General features: G+C 49.8%; 1 protein-coding gene across 10 annotated transcripts in view; it reads right to left on the reverse strand.

Annotated features, from left to right (window-relative positions):
• The window catches only part of RHBDF1 (rhomboid 5 homolog 1), a 35,837-nt gene extending 17,771 nt beyond the window's left edge, over positions 1 to 18,066 (reverse strand). For 2 of the 10 annotated variants that reach the window (XM_085074947.1, XM_085074944.1), the window contains exons 1-3: positions 13,621 to 13,723; positions 2,120 to 2,264; positions 151 to 287 (exon numbers count right to left, since the gene is read on the reverse strand). In XM_085074947.1, the coding sequence (XP_084931073.1) occupies positions 151 to 287; positions 2,120 to 2,264; positions 13,621 to 13,664 (326 nt within the window). In that variant the 5' untranslated portion in view covers positions 13,665 to 13,723. Of the gene's footprint in view, positions 1 to 150; positions 288 to 2,119; positions 2,265 to 13,620; positions 13,724 to 16,424; positions 16,578 to 17,228; positions 17,459 to 18,044 lie in introns of those variants that run through there. The other 8 variants (XM_085074948.1, XM_085074945.1, XM_085074949.1 and 5 more) reach the window with 7 other exon arrangements.
• Between the last annotated feature and the right edge of the window lie 288 nt (positions 18,067 to 18,354).

Raw genomic sequence — 18,354 nt, forward strand, 5'->3', positions numbered from 1 at the left:
ATCTGCACCCACCCTTCCACAACCTCACAACAGATAACACAGAGTCAACCTAATCCTGCTGCGACAGACAAGCAGAGAATTCGAAATCCACAAATCCAGGATGGCACTGATGGCAGCACTGCAGCCGGCTCCGTGAGCTGTGTGTCTCACCTCTTGATGGTCTGGGTGATTGAGGTCTGTCGTTGTAGCACCGGTCTCCTGGCAGGGTCGTGGGGCAGGGACAGCACGCGGCTGCTGTCGGCCGGCATGCTCACGCTCCGCAGGAACGCCTGGCGCCGCGTCGGCTGCCGAGGGAAGCAGGAGGGAGTCAGTGTCCTCAGAGTGAGGCTGTGAAACAGTTAGCAATTCAACATGTGCTGCAGGAGCTCTGCAACATATCCTCCTGGCTGCTGTCTACCCAGATCACACACTCCTAGACCACTCCACAAGGTCAAGAGTTGGTGGGATTTGCTTCTTAAGTGACTGGATCCACACTAAAAGCCTGTGAGAGCTGTGGGTGGGCCTGTAGTTGCTGCCTGGTGCAGGCTAAGCAAGTTGGGAAAGGCTTTGTTCATAGCCTAATCACCCAGGCACCCTCAGGTTTGAAAGCTCCTGGCATGTCTTGGCTACATGTCACCTAGAAAATACGACACAACTCACCAGGCCGTTCTCAGTTCATACAACTGCCTCCCCAGGGCTGCTCTGGATTGCATTTTGATCAGCTCAGCAGAGACACCATCTCCCATTTGTACAGGGCAGGCTGAGCAGACTGTCCCTCTGGCAAGTGAAGTTCTGATCGATCCTCTGGTCAGACACTGTCTCTGCCTCAAGACTACTTCTACCTCTCAAGCCCGGAAAGCTAATGATTTCCACTTATATTAACAATTTTGTTATGTTTTATGTGAAAACAACACACAGATACTTAGATTGTAAGCCAAAGGAGCACACAATGCATGCTTATCCTGACAGCCTAGGCTGTGCACACGAGACCCCCAGAGAACATCACCTCCATCAGCTTCCATCAGAAGTACAGAGTCTCTCTCCAGGTGCCCAGCTGGCTTTAGAGATTTCAGATAAGGGAACATCCCTCAAAGCCTTAAATAATTGATTCAAAAGGTTTCAACCTGCACTGGTAAAACCCTGAATTCCATTTCTAATCCCTATAGACCGACCCCAAGCTCTTTCCTTCCCAGGGAAAACCAGAACCAAGATTTATCTGTCAGGATCTGTCACGTAACTGAAGAGCATTTGAGTCCTTGGATCACGGAATTGTGAAGAGGACAGTTCTTGCTTTTCCAAGTGCAATAGAAGTTCTCTCTTATGACAAGCTTGTTCTCAGCCCCTTCCAGGGAAGCTGGTAAGACTCCATTTCTCTGATGACTAAACTTTTTTTCACATAAGTGACTGAACCCAGGCCCTGCACCCACCCAAAGAGCTGGGCAGCAAGAACCCTCTGGCTCTGCCTTCAGTGTATAAAGTCTCCGTTCTTCCAATAAGGTGACACAAGCAGCCAGCATTCATTCCCAGGTCTCACCCCTAGAGCAGTTTTTAATACCTTGCAGCAGGTATTCCTGATATTCTTCCTATTCCCAGCACAAATAAGGATGTTTTACTCTCATGGTTTGCACAGCTCCTATTAACCTATCACCTCATCTCTGCTTCAGCACTCCTCAGTGTTATGTATTTCTCATCCCACATGGTTCTCTTATGTTCATCATGCTGGTAACAGCTTTGTGTTGCCAATAACTGTTCTTTGCTGTTACTGATGAAAGTCTGTCATTATCTTGGCTATTCATAAGTCAGATTCATTCCCTGCTCATTTCAGCACAAGTTCCAGCACTTCCAGGCCCTCATGTTTGTCTGGGAGACCTTCACTCCTCCAGCCTCCTTAAGAAATGCTTGTTTAAATATCTCAGTCTCATATCCCAGCCAAGACCCTTTTCACAATGCCCACATGCAAACAGTCACCTCCACTGATCTGAGCACATCAGCCACCCACCCTCATCCCTCCCACATCCCCTTCAAGGGGAGTTAATTACTGATCATAAATTTACTCAAAGGCTCTGCCCCTTCTCATGTGGCCTCATGACTGGCCATCACAAGCTGCCTTTCCCTCCACAGACTCCTCCCTCCCCTGTACCTGCACAGGCTGGGGGGGCTCTTCTGGCACGGGCAAGGGCACCGGCACCGGGATGTCCAGTTTCAACCATGGCGGCTTCTTGCGCTGTAAACTGCTCGTGCTGTCGTGTCGTGCCTCCGACATCGTCCCACGCTTGTCCTCAGGCCTGGGAGAAGGGAGACAGAAGAGTCAGGAGGGAATCTGGCTCATCCCTCACACAGCCCACACTGGCAGGGCGAGCAGAGAGTCCTCCTGCAGCCTGTGACTGATGGGCCCCATGCCCCATGTGGGATGAATTCCCAAAGTGTCTCCTGAGGGCTCAGGGGTCACAGCTTGTGCCCACACTCTGGTCATTCAGGACCTGAATTCGGAGGACATGGAACATTTCTCAGGGACACAGGGCCTCAAGCCACGTACAGAGACTGCAGCCACAAGTTTGAGTAGCTTCCCATTAAGATTTTTGCTGAGACTACTGCGAGATCAAGATTCCTTAAGAACAAGGCATGAATTAAATCTTAATGAGATCTGAATCCAGACTAACCAGCTAAGTAACTGCAGTATCAAAAGCCACTGACCTCCCTCTAAAACCAGCTTGTGACTCACAGACACCCTTTTTTGCCCACCCAAAGCCAAGCACCCCACTTTCCAACCCACCTACCACTTAGCAATTAGCAAGTGGCTGTTTCTCATTGCTGGTTCTAATCTCTTTTAAATGTAGTGATTTTCTAGAAACACAAGACAGCACACGGAGCAATACCAGTATAGCATGAACATTTGAGAACTGGCACTAATCCTGAGCTAAGAGTGGTTTTCATACATAAATAATAATGATACGGTATTTAAATAAAAACCGCTGTGGAATCAATACGCCGCAGTGAGCAGAGTGACTCGCTGTCATCTTGCCCACTCAGCTGCAGTTTTCCCCTCCTGTTTGGGTCACATGCAATGGGACAGGGACCAGGTGACTCTTTCAGGCTGGCAGAGCACCCACTTCACTGTGCATACTCAGAGAAACAATGCAGAAAATAGATTTCACTGGAGGCAGATCAGCTCAGATACCTCCACAGGTACTTTCCAACCTAACTTATGCTACAACTGCGTATTTTTCCTCGCCTAGCACACACACAACTCCAAGTGAACAGTGGGAAGTATGTATGCTGAATGGGACAAGAGATCACATTCCCTTCCAGCTCCCTCCTTGCTTTGCCCTAGGCCACAAATCCCATAGTGGACAAAAATAATCAAGTGTCCCAGCCTCTTCACCACAGTGGATAGATGGAATAAGCAACCAGTTAAATCAGCAGGCACACATGCTTTGAAAGGGAGTAGGAGAAAAACTCTCTGTTTGAATTAAAACTCAGTGCTCTTACAATGTTAACATAACATATCTATTTTAAATGCAGAATTAATTTAACATGTAAGAATTCTTCCTTGAGAGAGAGGCAAGTCCTAGGCCAGGACCAGAGGCACAGGGACGACCTCCACCCTTGGAGACATTTGGCACTCAACAAAACAAGGCCCTGAGATGCCTGAATTATCTCAGCCTTGCAGTGGCTGAGCCAGTGAACCTGATGGGTCCCTCCCAACCTAAATTAGGCACTGGTTCTCCAAAACACACACTGCCTTGCAGGGCATTTCCACCATATTCACACAGCTCCCTGCAGCTGCTCTGGAAAGGGAACTCTACACACCACTGCGAAAGATACACACCAGGGGGGCAGGCTGGGGGGAAACAGGTCAACAAAAGGGAGTGGGGGATGATCTGCATTGGGTTAGGAGAGAATCTCATCTAAAAGGAGCTGAAGGCCAGCTGCTGGTTCAGTCGCGCAAGCTGGGCCAGCTGCCAGGAGTGCCGTGCTCAGCTGAGCCGGAACGACAGAAAGGGAGGACTCAGCTGTAGGTGGATGAAGGTTGGGTTTCAGCAAATACCACAGGCCCCCAAAAGTCTGGGAATTCATGAGCCAGCCTGTACAGACATGCCCTTCATACATGAACCACAGTCCTAGGTGCACAGATGCAGTGCTGTGCATGAGAGGGACACAAATCTTTCCTCCTCTCCACCCCAAGCTGCAGGGATGGCTAAATACAACTGTTCTAACTTCCTATGAGAACAGTGAGAGTTTTAGGGGAACTCCTGCCTGTGCTTGGTATGAGTAAATCTGCTATGAGACAGATTTACTGGAAGGTCTTGCAAATTTGTCTTCATGGTGAGGTCAGAAAGCAAAGCAGATTTCCCATACCTCAAATACTCCCTCAGTGCAATGCAAGGAGCTCCACCATTTATCCCTGAGGATCACAAACACCAGGTCTCCCTCAAGGTGTCCTAACCAGAGACCAGCCAAGAGAGACAGAGCCACCACTCTGGCATGACCAAACAATCTATTTCACACAACTCAAGAGCCTCCTTCCTGTGCCTTCAAGGGCAAATTCAGAGCCTCTGAAGTAGCAATTCTGCTTTTTCCAGCATCTCTTCACTGATCAACATCACTCAACATCCTTCCTGTCTACCTACAGAGCTGCCTTTGTGGGCAGGAGCTCTAGGTGTAAAGAATACAAACATGTAAGATTTGCAGCTTTATCAATCAGTGAGGCCAAGCCAGGAAGGCAGAGGATGAATCACGCCTGTATTGCCCGAAAGTTGCTGCAATAATGTGAAACCCTGTGAAAGACTTCCAATTAAATCTGTTTTCAGTTTCCCTTCCTAAATTGCCATAGACCACAGACAGTGATGTCCACATATCCTCACTGGCTTCCTTGCCACTCTTGCAGACTAGCACATGGGATCTCCAGGGTGTGCACACATGGGGACCAAGCCTGTTGCCTTACAGTTATCCCCAAAGTTGACTCAGATTGGTACTTTATGCAAGGTGAAGACGTCAAGATTAAATTCATGTCCTGATAGTGCAATGGATTGCTCTGCTTTCTCCCAGATGCAGCTTCTTTAAATAACAAAGCATCTACAGACATATATAATTGTCTAAATGCATTCAGTATTCAAACCCCAGGTGAGTTTCAAGGGTGACTGCAAACAGAGTACATAGGAGCAAATCCCTCTACCAGTTCAGCTTTCTTTACTTTCTAACAGGTTCACTTCTCAATAAAACAGTGCAGTGAAGGCAGAGCTGGTCAGCATTCCCAACTCGCTGTGTGCATTTGGAGTGGCTAAAAATAAACCTTACAAACACCTAAGACAAAATTCAAGGGCAAGAGTGCTTGCCCTGGCAGGGCCTGATCCAGTGTGAATACTCAGCCACAGCACAGGTCAGGCAGCTGCCTCTGCCCCTGGCACAAGAAGGCCTGGGGTGTGGTCATGAGAGACAGGTCTCCAAGGGGTTAACAGGGAGACTGAATGTGGATCCAGCTGAATATACAGATATACAGACCAGAGAACATTGATGTATAGCTGTGTGCACAGATGTACAGCTGGATGGTTGAACAGTCCTTGCAGGGCAGGTAACACCCCTTATTACACCTGGTCCTCACTCAAAGTGCTGCTAATTTCTGTCTCAGTGTTGCAGTAAAAGCACTTGCTGAGTTTCACACTAACCCCTTGGTTATGTTTCAGGATCCAGTGTCCATGCATTTCATGAGGCCAATAGGCTTTGTTTCAAAGTTGACTGCATTGATACATATTTTGTTTGAATGGCCCCATACCATCAATCCCAATTTCTCAGTATTGTCAAGAGGCCACCAGCGGCAGCAGGATGGGAACACACACAGCACAGCCATGCAAGGTCAGGCCAACTGTCCCTCTAAAGCCTCTCATTTCCAACTGAGGATGCCTGGCAGGGGGTAAAGTACAGGATCAGTCCACAGTCCCATCTCCCAGGACAGAGCCATGGCATGTGCTATGAACAACTTGGAAGCTTCTTGTGCCAGAAATGTCTTTGCATGTAACAGTTCTGTATCCATCTCCATATTCATCCAATGGTGATTCTTCCAGAATTTATCCAGCTCATTTTTTAATCCAAGCAAACTTTTACTATTCATAACTGCACATGTCAAAGCTCCAGAGCTGAAACATGTGCTGTGTTACAAGCCTGCTCCAGCTCATCTGCAAACCTGCCATTTTCCTGGGTTCACTTGTTGCTCTCTTGGGCTAGAAGAGTGATCAGCTTTTCCCTATCCTCTTTCTCCATGCAAATTCTGACTCTACAGATCTCTTCCATGCTGTTCCTACCATCCCCTCTTCCCACATCCACATTCAGCAGCTCAGCCCTTGTACTGAGTTGTTTCAGACCTCTCACCTGTGCTTGCTCAGTCTGGGATCTGTTCCCTCAGCATCACAAAACTCAGGAATCTGGAAACACAAGGCTGAATGAGGGGCATTTGCAAATCTGGCTGCTTCTTACTGATCAGCTGCATGCGGTAGCAGCACAAAAATTATTCATAATGTCCATTTCAATTAAACAAACAAAAGGAAAAACATATCGATTGCAGATAGTCTGGGAAAGTCATCTTCAAAAGGTCCTTGCCAAAGCAAGGTCACAGAACCAGAATGAAAGGTAAATCCACTGTGCTGTGGGTCAGGCTAAGGGGGAGAGCACATTAAATACCAAAGTTGGCACATGATCAAGGAAAGCTGCTTACTGAAATCCACTGACCCAAAGAGCGAAGGAAAAGCTTTGTCCAGAAGCCTAAGCATGTTCCTAAAACTGACAGGCATCCCAAATACATTCAGAAACTCACAGTCTTTTCAAAGGCACACCATCCTTCCTTTTAAACAGACAGCTGAAGCTATTCCCATGTTGATTTGTTTCCTTCCAAAATTTCCATTTTACCAGCATTCCCATTCAAAATAAAGCTGGCTTTTTTCCCCCCAAGAAACATTCCAAGCAAAAACCAAAACAAAACAAAAGCCCAACTTAATTCAACACTACCACACAAACAAACAGCATCTGCTTTTTCCAGCAGCACTGCTCCTCTCCAGCACAGTGTGTGCATGTTCCTACAGACACCCCCAGGAGGTAACAGACACCAGGGCTATTCTGCTGCAATCCGATCGCCATGCTCCGTGGTCAGACTCCAGCTGTTTTCCTCCATTTTTCAAACCCCATCACTGCAACAATTGTATTTACAGTGCCTGCTACACCAAGACCCAGGCACGCCCCGTGTACCTGAAGGGGTCTGCCCACACAGCTTCCCTGGCCGAGGCACAGGAATTCAGGTGGACACAGCAAAGAAACCAGGATCCTCAATGAGTTCTCCAGACAGGGTGAGCCAGAGGAGACAGAGGGCTCCTGGTTGTGCCTCTCTCTCCAGGAGGATTGCTGCTGGCACAGCAGGGAAAAGGCAGGAAGTCCAAGGAGAAGAGCAGTGGGGTTTCAGTCTCGTGGCTGCCAATAAAACCATCTAGCATGGATCAGACCCAACGAGTTACAAACAATATCCCAAACACCAGGAGTGAGCCAGCCCTTTATAACAGGCCAGATGGAGAGGCTGAGGAGAGGCAGAGATGGGGAAGGTGGGACAGGCCTGTGGCCCTGCACTTTTGGCAAAAGCTGTTGAGGGCACAGCAATACCCAGGTTTGGCTGAGACCACCAGCACTGCCCACCATAAGAGAATACCTCAGAAATGAAACAAGGCCATCAGCACTGCCCAGGGCCCTCTCCTGCTTTCCCAACCCTGGCTGCTGAGCTGGGAATGCTGTAATGCTTTGCAGACCTGCAGGCTGCCCCAGCAAATGCTGGGTCTGAGCAGTCCAGGCACCTCTGAGCACAAGGCTGGCAGAGAGCAGTGCAGACACACTGCCCTTTGAGCCCTGCAGCCCTAGGGAGCTGGCAGCACTGCCATTCCCACACACATCCCACTGTCCCTTACCAGCCTGAGTGCTGGTGAGGCTGATGCTGCCTTCAAGAGCCTGCACCAAATCACACAGGCAACAGTTCCTCAGGGCTCTGGCTTCTGCTCACAAGCAAACCCATCTTCCAAGCTAGCTGCTGCCCAGGGAGCAGACTTGCTTAATTCCACTGAGCCACTTCAAGGTGTTTTACCAGCACAAACTAACCCTAGTAAATTATTTCCTGTTGATCTGGCATCCTGAAGAGGCTCAGACAATTTCAGATAAGCCCTGTGCAAGCTGGAGAGGAAGGGTAGGACCAGCCTATTCAGCAATAGCTCAGCACAGCTGAAACATCAAATACAGCCTGAGATGTCGACCCCTGCCTGTGTGAAATTGTCCTACTTCATCCCCACCTGGGATCTCACCATGAACCACTTAATTTAAGTAGTTGTGAAATACCAAGAGAAACTGCCTGGTTTGGAAGAGGCCAAGTAGAACCCTGGACAGGAAATGGGAAGCTACATTGGGTTGGTATTTCATGCAAAGCCTTGTAGTGATGCTCAAGAGGCACAACAGGAGTGCAAAGCTTCAACTGGGACCCTCTGAACTTGGAGAAGGTTTAGCTCTATACAGAGCCAGAAGGTTTTAACTACAGGTAATAAAAACATCTGCCAGTGAAGTCTGAATGTATGTGAGCCAATCCCATGATCAAGAAAGCAGACCTGATATCCCTTTGAGCAACAGATTTTCTTGATTTTCTGAAAAACATAAAGGTCATGATGGAAATCAAACAAAAATGTGTTCCTACTTGAACACCAGCATTAAAACTTTCAAAGCAACTTCACCTGGGACATGAAGGTGTGGTGCCCTCATATAGAAGAGAGAGGAAAAACAGGGAGCTCAAAAACCTCTTCTGATTTCTGTTAGTCCCCAGATCTGTAGTTGAACTCCTTCAAATACAGGTTAAAAGATGATCCCCCAACAGCAACATACAAACACTCACACAGGCAACAGGCTGATCTTCAAGGTCCTTTTGTTGCAGCAGACAAAGGGCAAAATAGTAACAAGAACTCAGAAACCAACACTCAAAATTCAAGCTAAAAAGATGCCGCAGACACTTGAAAGAGATGCAAGCCAACTGAAGAAGCCGTGACCCAACCCTGTGTGCTGCCCTCCTCCTCGTGCTGGCACCAGCATCCCCACAGCTGCTGGGTGATCCACACTGGGAACCAACCCACATGAGCTCAGCAGAGAAAATGGCTCAATCCAGCCCCAGCTCCTTCCCACATGGCTCCATAAACACTTGCGCCAGCAGAAGGAAAGGGGAAAAAGCAGGAACAAACAGAGCAGCTGGAGCCAGATGACTGGACTGCTTCTCAAGGCAGTATAGTTCGAAGTGATTGTGAAAACATGGCCAAAAACTCACACTTGTAGCACTGTGGGAAGCCAACAATTATCGCAGGGAGGTGGTGGGCTCAGCTTCTCTAAATAATCTGAGAAGTGCCCTCAATGCAGGTGTTGAGTGCAGCAGGAATAAAACACTATCACCAGAGGCAGAGTGAGATTTTTGGTGGGGTCATTAGATGGGAAAACATCCAAACCACGCACAGATTTCTCCAGAGCTGACAGCCAAGCCTCACACACGGGCAGCTGGCACAGAGGGACTCCCAAGGGAGGAGTTTCCCCTGCTCACCTGTGGTGTGGAGCACCCACAACGGAGTAGGTGGAATGGAGCCAAGCAGAACAGGCTGGGCAGAGGTGACTTTTCCATCTCCTCAGCACGTGTGGCCCAGGTGACAGAGGCAGGTCCACAGCACCAGCCAAGCACACCCAGGGCTCACCAACTCCACCATGCAGGGCAAACCCAGCCCAGAGCCATCTCCAACCTACTGAGATGCCAGCAAGGGCAACAGCCTGCACATAAACCAACCAGCAGTGAGGGGGGAGCAGTGGAAAACCTTCTGGAGCACTTTGGCATCTTCACCCTGTTTATGTTTCTCCATGAACACACCCTGCAGCTTTGCCAGCACATCCAATAACCACATTTCCAGCAGCCACATCCTAGAAGTCTGGTCACAGCCTGTCACTTATAGGCTACATCTGGGCACAGCATGATGAGATACCTGCCAATAGCTCCAGTGATGGCAGGCCAAGCACTGAGCAGCACTCCCATTCCTTAGGGAAGCCAGCAGAGTCAGCCCTGCCTGGCTCTCCAAAGGAGCTGTTTCCACTAAGAGATCCATCACCAGCTACCAGAGGAAGGATCATCTATGCAAGCCTTGTTCCTGCACCCTGTTCAAAGGTAACCACAGCTGTCTGTAAGGTCACTGGTGCCTGGGCTGGGCCAGCAGAGCCCTTTGCTCTGGGGTCCCCAGCAGCCTCACAGCACAGTTGCCTCAGTGCTCTGCCTGGGTCTGCACCTTCTTCAGCAAAGGGTGATCACAAAAACTATTTCAGTGCACATTTAACTCATTTAAACAATTCAGTGGGGTTTCAGAAGACCCTATTCCAGATTTATTTACACTAGTAAAACAGATGCCCAGTAAACTTCTGGCTGACCCACAAGTACCATGGGCACAGTCACTGCCTCAATTATACAGCAAGGTGAGAGTCACAAAAATGCTTTTGTCAGTGCAGCCATGACCCCACATTAGGAAACCAAAGGCAAAACAAACAAAAGTATTATTTTCATTGAAGTTCTGCATTTTGAAGTTTATTCTACCAGCTCTCATATTCATCACAAGTACTGTAAGGGTTGGAGGCACAAGGAAAACTGGGAATGACACTCAGGACAGAAGTAAACACTGGCTCTGGTTGATTTTGGAATAGCTGCTGCCTGTGCACCCACCTCAAGAGCAATTTTCTTGGTAATGTCTCTTAGTGATTACAACATTGTTCATTTAGAAAATGCAATATCAATAAACAATTGATGGAAAAGCAACTGCCAAAACCAGCAACCTCCCCTAAAACGATTACAATAGGCCAAACCAAAAATTATGTTAGACCAAAAGCCACCCATCCTCTACAGCAAAGACTCTGGGTACTAAAAGCAGCTAAGAATCACTGTTTGTTGTGCTAAATAAAAATGTTTCAATGGCAAAAGAGATCAAAACTGCCACAAATGACAACATTTCCTATGGAAAGTTACATAAAACCACGCTGAATAGCAACCTAAAAAAATCTTAGAGGAAATAACCATAACAAATGCTGGAGCCACCAAAGACAGACTTTATATTCAGGAAGGATGGAAGCCACAGAGCCATTCAGAATAGCTTTCTTGGCATGTTCCTTTGAAACTCAGAGCATCCTCAACCCCCATCACACACCACAGTTCTGCTCACCTGGGTACAAGGGAGAGAATATAAAATGCCCACAGCAATGAGGCCCAGTGGGGATCCTTCAAAGGAACAATTAAACAGCAAAGGACTCAGAGCAGAGCTGGCTTGGCAGGAGATGCTGTTCCTCAGCATTAGCTGATGTAGCAGGGACATAAGAGAGACGGTCTGATGCTCTGGTCTCTCCCCTGGCTCGTGCTCAACAGCCAGGCACACACCATCTCCTGCCGTGTCCAACTGGAAAGCAGCTGCAGGAAGAACTTGTCTTGCCCTGCAGGTGTGTGCACACCTCTGCACATTCATTGTGTGCCCAGTGCAGCAACTCATTCATAATGCAAATAGAAGTAATCATAATTCTTACTTGGTTTAGCAAAAAAAAAAAAAAATTCTAAGAGAACCACACTTCTTCAGTGCGAATGAATGGCACATTCTTGCTCCCTGTTCCCCCTGAAATTACAGAACAGCCAGAGAAAAGGAAGGTACATTCACACTTTTTGGCACAACTCACAGTTTTCTAGAGTTCACTTTAAAGGCTTTGAATTTAAGCAACAGCGTAACAAACTTCCGGTGTGCTGATTGCTACAGGGCAGTAACTCCCAAAATACAGAAGCTGCATTTGTCAGCTGAGCCGTCTGAGCCCTCCAGATTTTCAAATTGAAGCTGTTCTAACTTCCACTCAGCCAAAGCCAAGTAAGTGCCAGACCTGAAGGCCTGTGAATGCAGCAGCGTCCTGTGCAGTTTCAGGATGACCTCATAGGGATTGTTCCTTTTTAAAGGAAAGAAAACCTTCAAAGCAGGGATTGCTGCTGACCAGCAGAGCAAGGGGCTGGCTCTGAGCAGAGTGGAAACAGGAAGGGGAGGAGGCAGCAAAGGTAGGCTTTCCAGAAAAGGCAAGATCAGGCATGGCTTGCTATCTCTTCTTCCCTCTGGGAAGGTTCTACTGTGCCAAGGAAGTATTGTGCAATAAAACCTCATACTTCACTGAGAAGAAACTGCATTTCCTTTAATAAACACTGTGCTTTAGAGATGCTCTGATTACTAAGACAAGGTCTGTTTGTTGCTGAAGGCCCCAGAATTTAAGAACATATCCGCTGCTCAGGTCTGTATCACCACAGTTCTAACATCTCTTTGGTAGGCAAAAAAGAGCTGTAATTATAATTGAAATAAATTGTTTACCTAGATAGTTCAAGAGTGCATCCAAAGGAAATTACAGCAAAAACAAGCCCTATGTCAAGCTGACATTTGCTGTCTCTGCAGCAAGCAGAGCACACAAACAATGAAACGTGCACTCTTACAGCTTTAGGAGATTTGACAGCTAAGGTAAATGTGAAGAATAAGCTCTCTGTCTTCATCAAGTGGGAAACAGACAGTGCTATTCAAAAGGATTTGACCATAGCTTGGATGATTTGGTCAAAAACTCAGCTGCTAATTTGCTCTTTGTGGAATCATCCCAACACACATTTAAAAAAAAAAAATCCCACTTCCTCATTCCTACAGCAGCATGGACTGAAACAAGGCTGAGAAGCGTGATCTGAAACTTCACCCAGTCCTGGACAGCAGCAAGATGAGCAGAACCAAAAAAAGGAGCAAACAGTCGGAAATCCCCAAAGTTCAACTAACAAGGATATGACAATAGGCAATCTCAGCACAGACGCAATTTCCACTCTTCTCCCTATGGAAATCTCACTTCCCATGGCACAGACATTCTGCCTGTGAAAACAGAGAGGTTGGCAGGCAAGCCTTGCCCACCTCAGTATGCACTGGAGGGAGGGTCTCCATGACTCTGTGCAAGCAGCACTGGATGGCCTGAGCACACACCACATACCAAATTAGCTTGGGGGTTCTTCAAGGACATGGAAACAGAGCTGCCAGCATGACCATGGGAAATGCTGCCAAACAGATCCATTTCCTTCCAAGGTTAAATCTTGCCTGTTGCCTGCCTAATCTCTTGGGACTTAGAGCTGCAGGGCTAAGACTATCCCTTGTAAGTGTTATTCTCTCAGAGGGGAGTTATTGAGCGTCGGTAGAGTAAGCAACAGGTTCTGACATCCATTCAGGCCAGATAGTCCTGAACAAGGCAAAAAATAAATAAACAAAACGAAAACAAAACAACCAGCCACAAAGCTTAAAAAAAGCCTATCACTGGGGAAAGAACTACCTGCATGACCCTTGACACCAGGGCTTCTCCTCCTCCGAAGAATGAAATCATCTTCATCCTACTTTCCAGCAGCACTGGGATGTTTCACCCACAACTCTAGACACAAGTCCCACTAAATTCAGGCTGCAGCACCCACAGCACACACTGAGATATTGTCACACAGCAGAGAGGGTGCAACACAGCTCCCTGAGCAGGCAGGCAACACATGCATTACATGGGTTCCTTAAAACTCCAACAGGTACCTACCAGCTGGGGGGCAACCTTACAGCAACAGTGTGAGATCTGCACATTTCATGTCCCCCTCATTCCAGCTAGATGATGATAAATGTTATACTTGGAGTCCAGCACCTCTTCAGCTGATAAGAAAGGAAACTAATCCACATCTGAGCTCAGGGAAAATGTTAAGGAAGGAACCCATCCTTGAGTTTTAAGTATTTCTACTGAAATGGGTCATATGCAGGCGACAGGCTGCAGGAACAGCAATGAACAGAAGTGTCATGTCAGGTCACAATTAATGCTGGAACCTCTGAGAAAGGCGCACGGTCTCCACAGGGTGCCAAAGCCTCCAGAGATAGCTACAGAAGAAAGGCAGCAGCCACAAGGGAAGAATCTTATCAAACACTGTTCTGCTGGATAAAAGCTGTAGAGTGACAGATAAAGAACATCAGGATCTTCAGCTCACAGGCAGTCCCGCTTGGCAGGCACATCCCCAGCAACACACGGGGTTCACACAACAAATGCTCTGCTCAACTTTTTGCTGGATACACTGAATGGAAGAGGAAAACAAGCTGGTATTCCTGGTCATGTTGCCCATCTCAGGCCTTCAGCACTAACCAGGCTGTGTTTGCACTGCAGAGAGATCCGACACACTGAACGGAATCAAACCTTTACTAATTATATCTGAGCACGAGGGCTCTGTGCCCAGAATAAACTGTCCTATCATGCCACACTCAGCAGACCCTGCCTCTTTCAGGGGAACATGTTGGGACTTGCTGGCTACTCTCCGGGGCTGGATTCCAGAGGAACAGGACTGATGACCCCAAAAGGAATTCCTATTCCTGCCTGGCGACCTCACTCAGCTGCAGCCTCATCGCAGTCCCTGCCACGAAAGTGAAATGAGCTGTCTGCCAAGTCCAGTGACGAGGTGCTGGCCCTCTCTGAGGGACATAACTCCTGCCTGAGGTGACACACCAGGGCCACATGGTCTCAGCACCAAGACACAGAGAGGACAAGCTTGTTGGAGAAGAGGTGCCTGCTGTGCTTGGCAGGCCAGCAGTGCTCTCCACATCCAAAGCTCATCCCCCCGGCTGAAGCCTACCCAGCACAGAGCAAGACATTCCCGAGACCAGGGCCAGCCCATGGCTTTCCCCAGAACCTGAAAAGCCAGTTTGTAGGCAGATCTCTTGCAAGTGGATTGCTTAAAAAAAAAAAAAAAAAAGGCCTGTCATGGGAAGTCCCAGAGCAGAACTAGTTTTGTGGGAGTTGCTTATACTCCGCACAGCATTAAACTCCTTTCATGGGAACGCACACAAGCAGGAACAGCACGGACACACGTCCACATGCCAGAGCTGCTGCCTTCCTGGGGACTCAGGGCCAACAAGCACAGAGACCAGGACAAAGCTGGGGAGCTGTTCCAAACCCACAGCACCTCCTGAAAGGCTGGCAGTATCCCAGCTCAGGAATGGCACAGGCTCCCCATGAGCCTGCACACAGACAGGGGAGACCTGGGCTGAGCAGCGGTAGCCATGAGGGATGAATGATAGCTGTTATTAGAGCAACTGAGAGTTAAAAAAAAGGCAGACAAGCCCTTTCATAAAGTCCATTTAACAATCAAAGCTCGAAGGAAGTATCTAAAGTTCACCTCTTTCTTCCAACTGTATCAACCAATCTAACACAAGTCATCACCTCCTCCTGCAAACCTGCACCACTGAGATGGAAGAGCTGACGAGCAACACCTTTCCATACACTGGAGTGGAAATCCAATTCTTCCAAGGGTCTGCTCCCCGGCTTGTCCCAAGTGGGCCCTTTTTATTCCCGTGATCACAGCACAAAGGCAGCTATTTGCCCTTGCTGCTCTATCAGCATTACTGCAGTTAACACCCTGTGCTCCTTCCTCGTCCCATGCTTCATTCAGAAGCTTTGCTGCCTTGTCCCTTCCCGTTACGTGTGACTATTTTTTCCCTTTACTGCAGAATGCACTTTTCTTCCCAGAGGAAATTAGCAGGCATGGGGACAAAAACAGGAAGAAAGGAAACAACTTCCTGCTTGCTCCAAGACCCAGCCTGGAGACATCCCTGACCAGCACCGTGCACCCCACCACGAAGCCAACCTGCAAGAGAAGCAGCAGCCACAGAACCCAGTCGTGCACTAGGATGAGCAGCAGACAAAACTCATCTTTGCTGCCACTCACCTCTCCTGAGTTACACTGCAGAAAAACACATGGCAAAATATACACATGGGGCACTTTGCACTGCAGGGATGTGTGTGGCAGGGCGGGGGGAAGGACAGGTTACTCGCTGAGGAGCCCAAAAGGATTTGGCACTGAGGCTGCAATCCTGCAAAAGAGTCTTGCTCGCGTCAGGCTGCCGTGATCCCCTTGCTTCGTACCGGCAGCGCACAGTGTGAAAACTCAGTTCAGGGACTCGATCCAGCAGGAAAACTAACCTCTACATGTAAAAAGCCGAATATTTGCCACCAGATCATCTCCCAAAGTCGCTGCCAAACCACGGGTGCCAGCATCAGGGGAGGGAGGGGTGGGAACGCGTGGAGACGGGGTGGACTCGGATCAGCTGAAAGAAGCTGCGAACGCGCACCTCCACCTACAGCCGAAAGCACCGCGATCACCGAGCTCCTGACATCCAAACACGGGCTGGGGGTCCGGGGCACCTGCCTCCGGAGACGCTCTCGCCCCGCGGGCCACCGAGGGCCGCTCGCTGCCCGGCTGGGGCGGCGCGGTGCCGGTACCTCGGGCGGGCGGGGAACGGCCCTCACGGGATGCCCCTCCCGGCCAGCCCCCCCTCGTTCCCCTGGCTCCCCGGCCCCGCACTCACCGGGCAGGCGGGCGAAGCGCAGCGGCCGCTCGGCTCGAGCCGCCCCCCAGTGCGGCTTAAGGGACCGGCGCCGGCGAGCTCGGCCCGCGGAGGGCGCGGAGACTCCTCCCCCGTGCCAGGGGCCGGCCGGACGGGCACGCCATTCACAGCCTCGGCATGCAAATAGCAGCCGGGAGCCGAGCGGGGCTCGGCGCTGAGAGTCCCGGCGGGGAGCTGCCAGCGCCCGGGGCCGCGGGACGCCGCATCCCGCCGCGCCGCCCTGACTCACGGGGTAGGAATGCGCCGCGCCGGGCGGAAGCCACCGGCCCGCCCGCGGCCCCCGCAGCCTGCGGCCCCCGCCTTCCCCGCTGCCTCGGCGGTGGGCAGCGCCCTTTAGCCCCGCCGCTGGCCTGGGGTGGCGGGGCTGAGCGCCGGCTCCCGTTAGCACCGACCCCACGGGTGCCCGGAGCGCTGCCGTGCCCGGGGGGAGCTGCGGCGATTCGCGTGCCGGGAGTCCGCTTGGATGGGCACCGCTGAGCTGCCAAGCCCTGGCCCCGTTGTGTCCCACGGGAACTTCCCCCGCTGAGTCTCACACACATCGGGTTGCGATGCTCCCGGTCCTCTCACTCTTTCTTGCTGTTTCACTGTAGTTTACCTTATCCTCGCCGCATTGCTCCACACTTAGTGCTGTGTTTCCCATCAAGTCTTCGCACCTCCTCCTCCAGCCATGTGGTTAGCGTATCATCCCTGCCCTAAGCTGTTTCTTTGCTCCCAGCTTAAACATTTTCCCCTTCTGGAGGGCATCCTCCCACCTCGATTGCTCACCCGTCCTCGCCTTTGTCCCGGGATTGCTGCAGAAGATTTCTCCATCCGTCCTCCAAGGAGCATCAGTCAGCATGTATTGCTCACACAGAGCAGGCCTGCGAGCTCCAGCGAGGCCTGCAGGGTGCACATCCCTCTCGAGCAGGTCCCCAACCCACAGCTCCAGATGCTCTCAGTGTTAGTAATAACCAGGGGGATGATGTTCCTTTACCATCTTACTGCGTCTTCCCTGCCGACCTGCGCGATCCAGACGAGCTGAGCTCATCGGTACCGCACCCACCCGTGCTGCCCACGGCAGCCACACGTCGAAGGCAGCCCCCAGAGAGCCCTGCTAACGATATCATGTCTCGTTAGCTAATGAGCAAACACAGAGCAGCCCCAGCTAGTCCTGGCTGAGGTGGAGACCAAATCGCACGCAGAACCCTGACTGTCCGCAAAGCTTAACAGCCACAAATTATTTTCAGATGTTTCTACCACATAAACAAGGAAAAGAAGCATCCAGCAATGCACTCACAGGGCCATTCAGCATCTCCCAGGAGGTACACTCTGGAGCTGGAGTGAGAATCTGACACACCCCTGCTCTTTCTTTGCCTCCTGCCAATAGTATGTGAATTTTGCAAGAAAAGCAAAGCTCTGTCACTGAAACGTGATTTCTTGCTCCTGTAGAACACTCTTGCAGACAGCACTGCTAACCCCATCCCACAAATTTTCATTCCCCAGGGCTTCCCTGCCCAGCTTCCCTGTCCAGCTCTTCTACCCAAGCTGCAGGAATCTGCAAAGTTGGATAAAATCTATCCTCTTGTTAAAGAATACACCGACCTTGCTGCCATCACCAGACTGTTTCTTCTTCAGTGCACTGAGTCCTCCTAGCCTAAAATAGATGGAATAAGGTGACTTAAGGCCAGGTTCTGACTGCTCAAGCATGAGATGGTGAACAGCAGCAGTTTGGTGTTGAGGACTCACCATTCCTGGCTTGGAGCACATCATCCAGCCCAAAAACCTTGTTTATTTTCTCCCTCTTGAATGCTTGTAGGGAGTACTTCTATTTGAAACGTGGCCTCTGAGGACCAGCTGAAGGAGAGCTCTTTCCTGGTGCTTGTTATGCTTAACGGGAACATGTGATTACATG

Source organism: Lichenostomus cassidix, chromosome 14, assembly GCF_008360975.1.
Source record: "Lichenostomus cassidix isolate B80296 chromosome 14, HeHo_3.0, whole genome shotgun sequence".
NCBI classification, from domain to species: Eukaryota; Metazoa; Chordata; class Aves; order Passeriformes; family Meliphagidae; genus Lichenostomus; species Lichenostomus cassidix.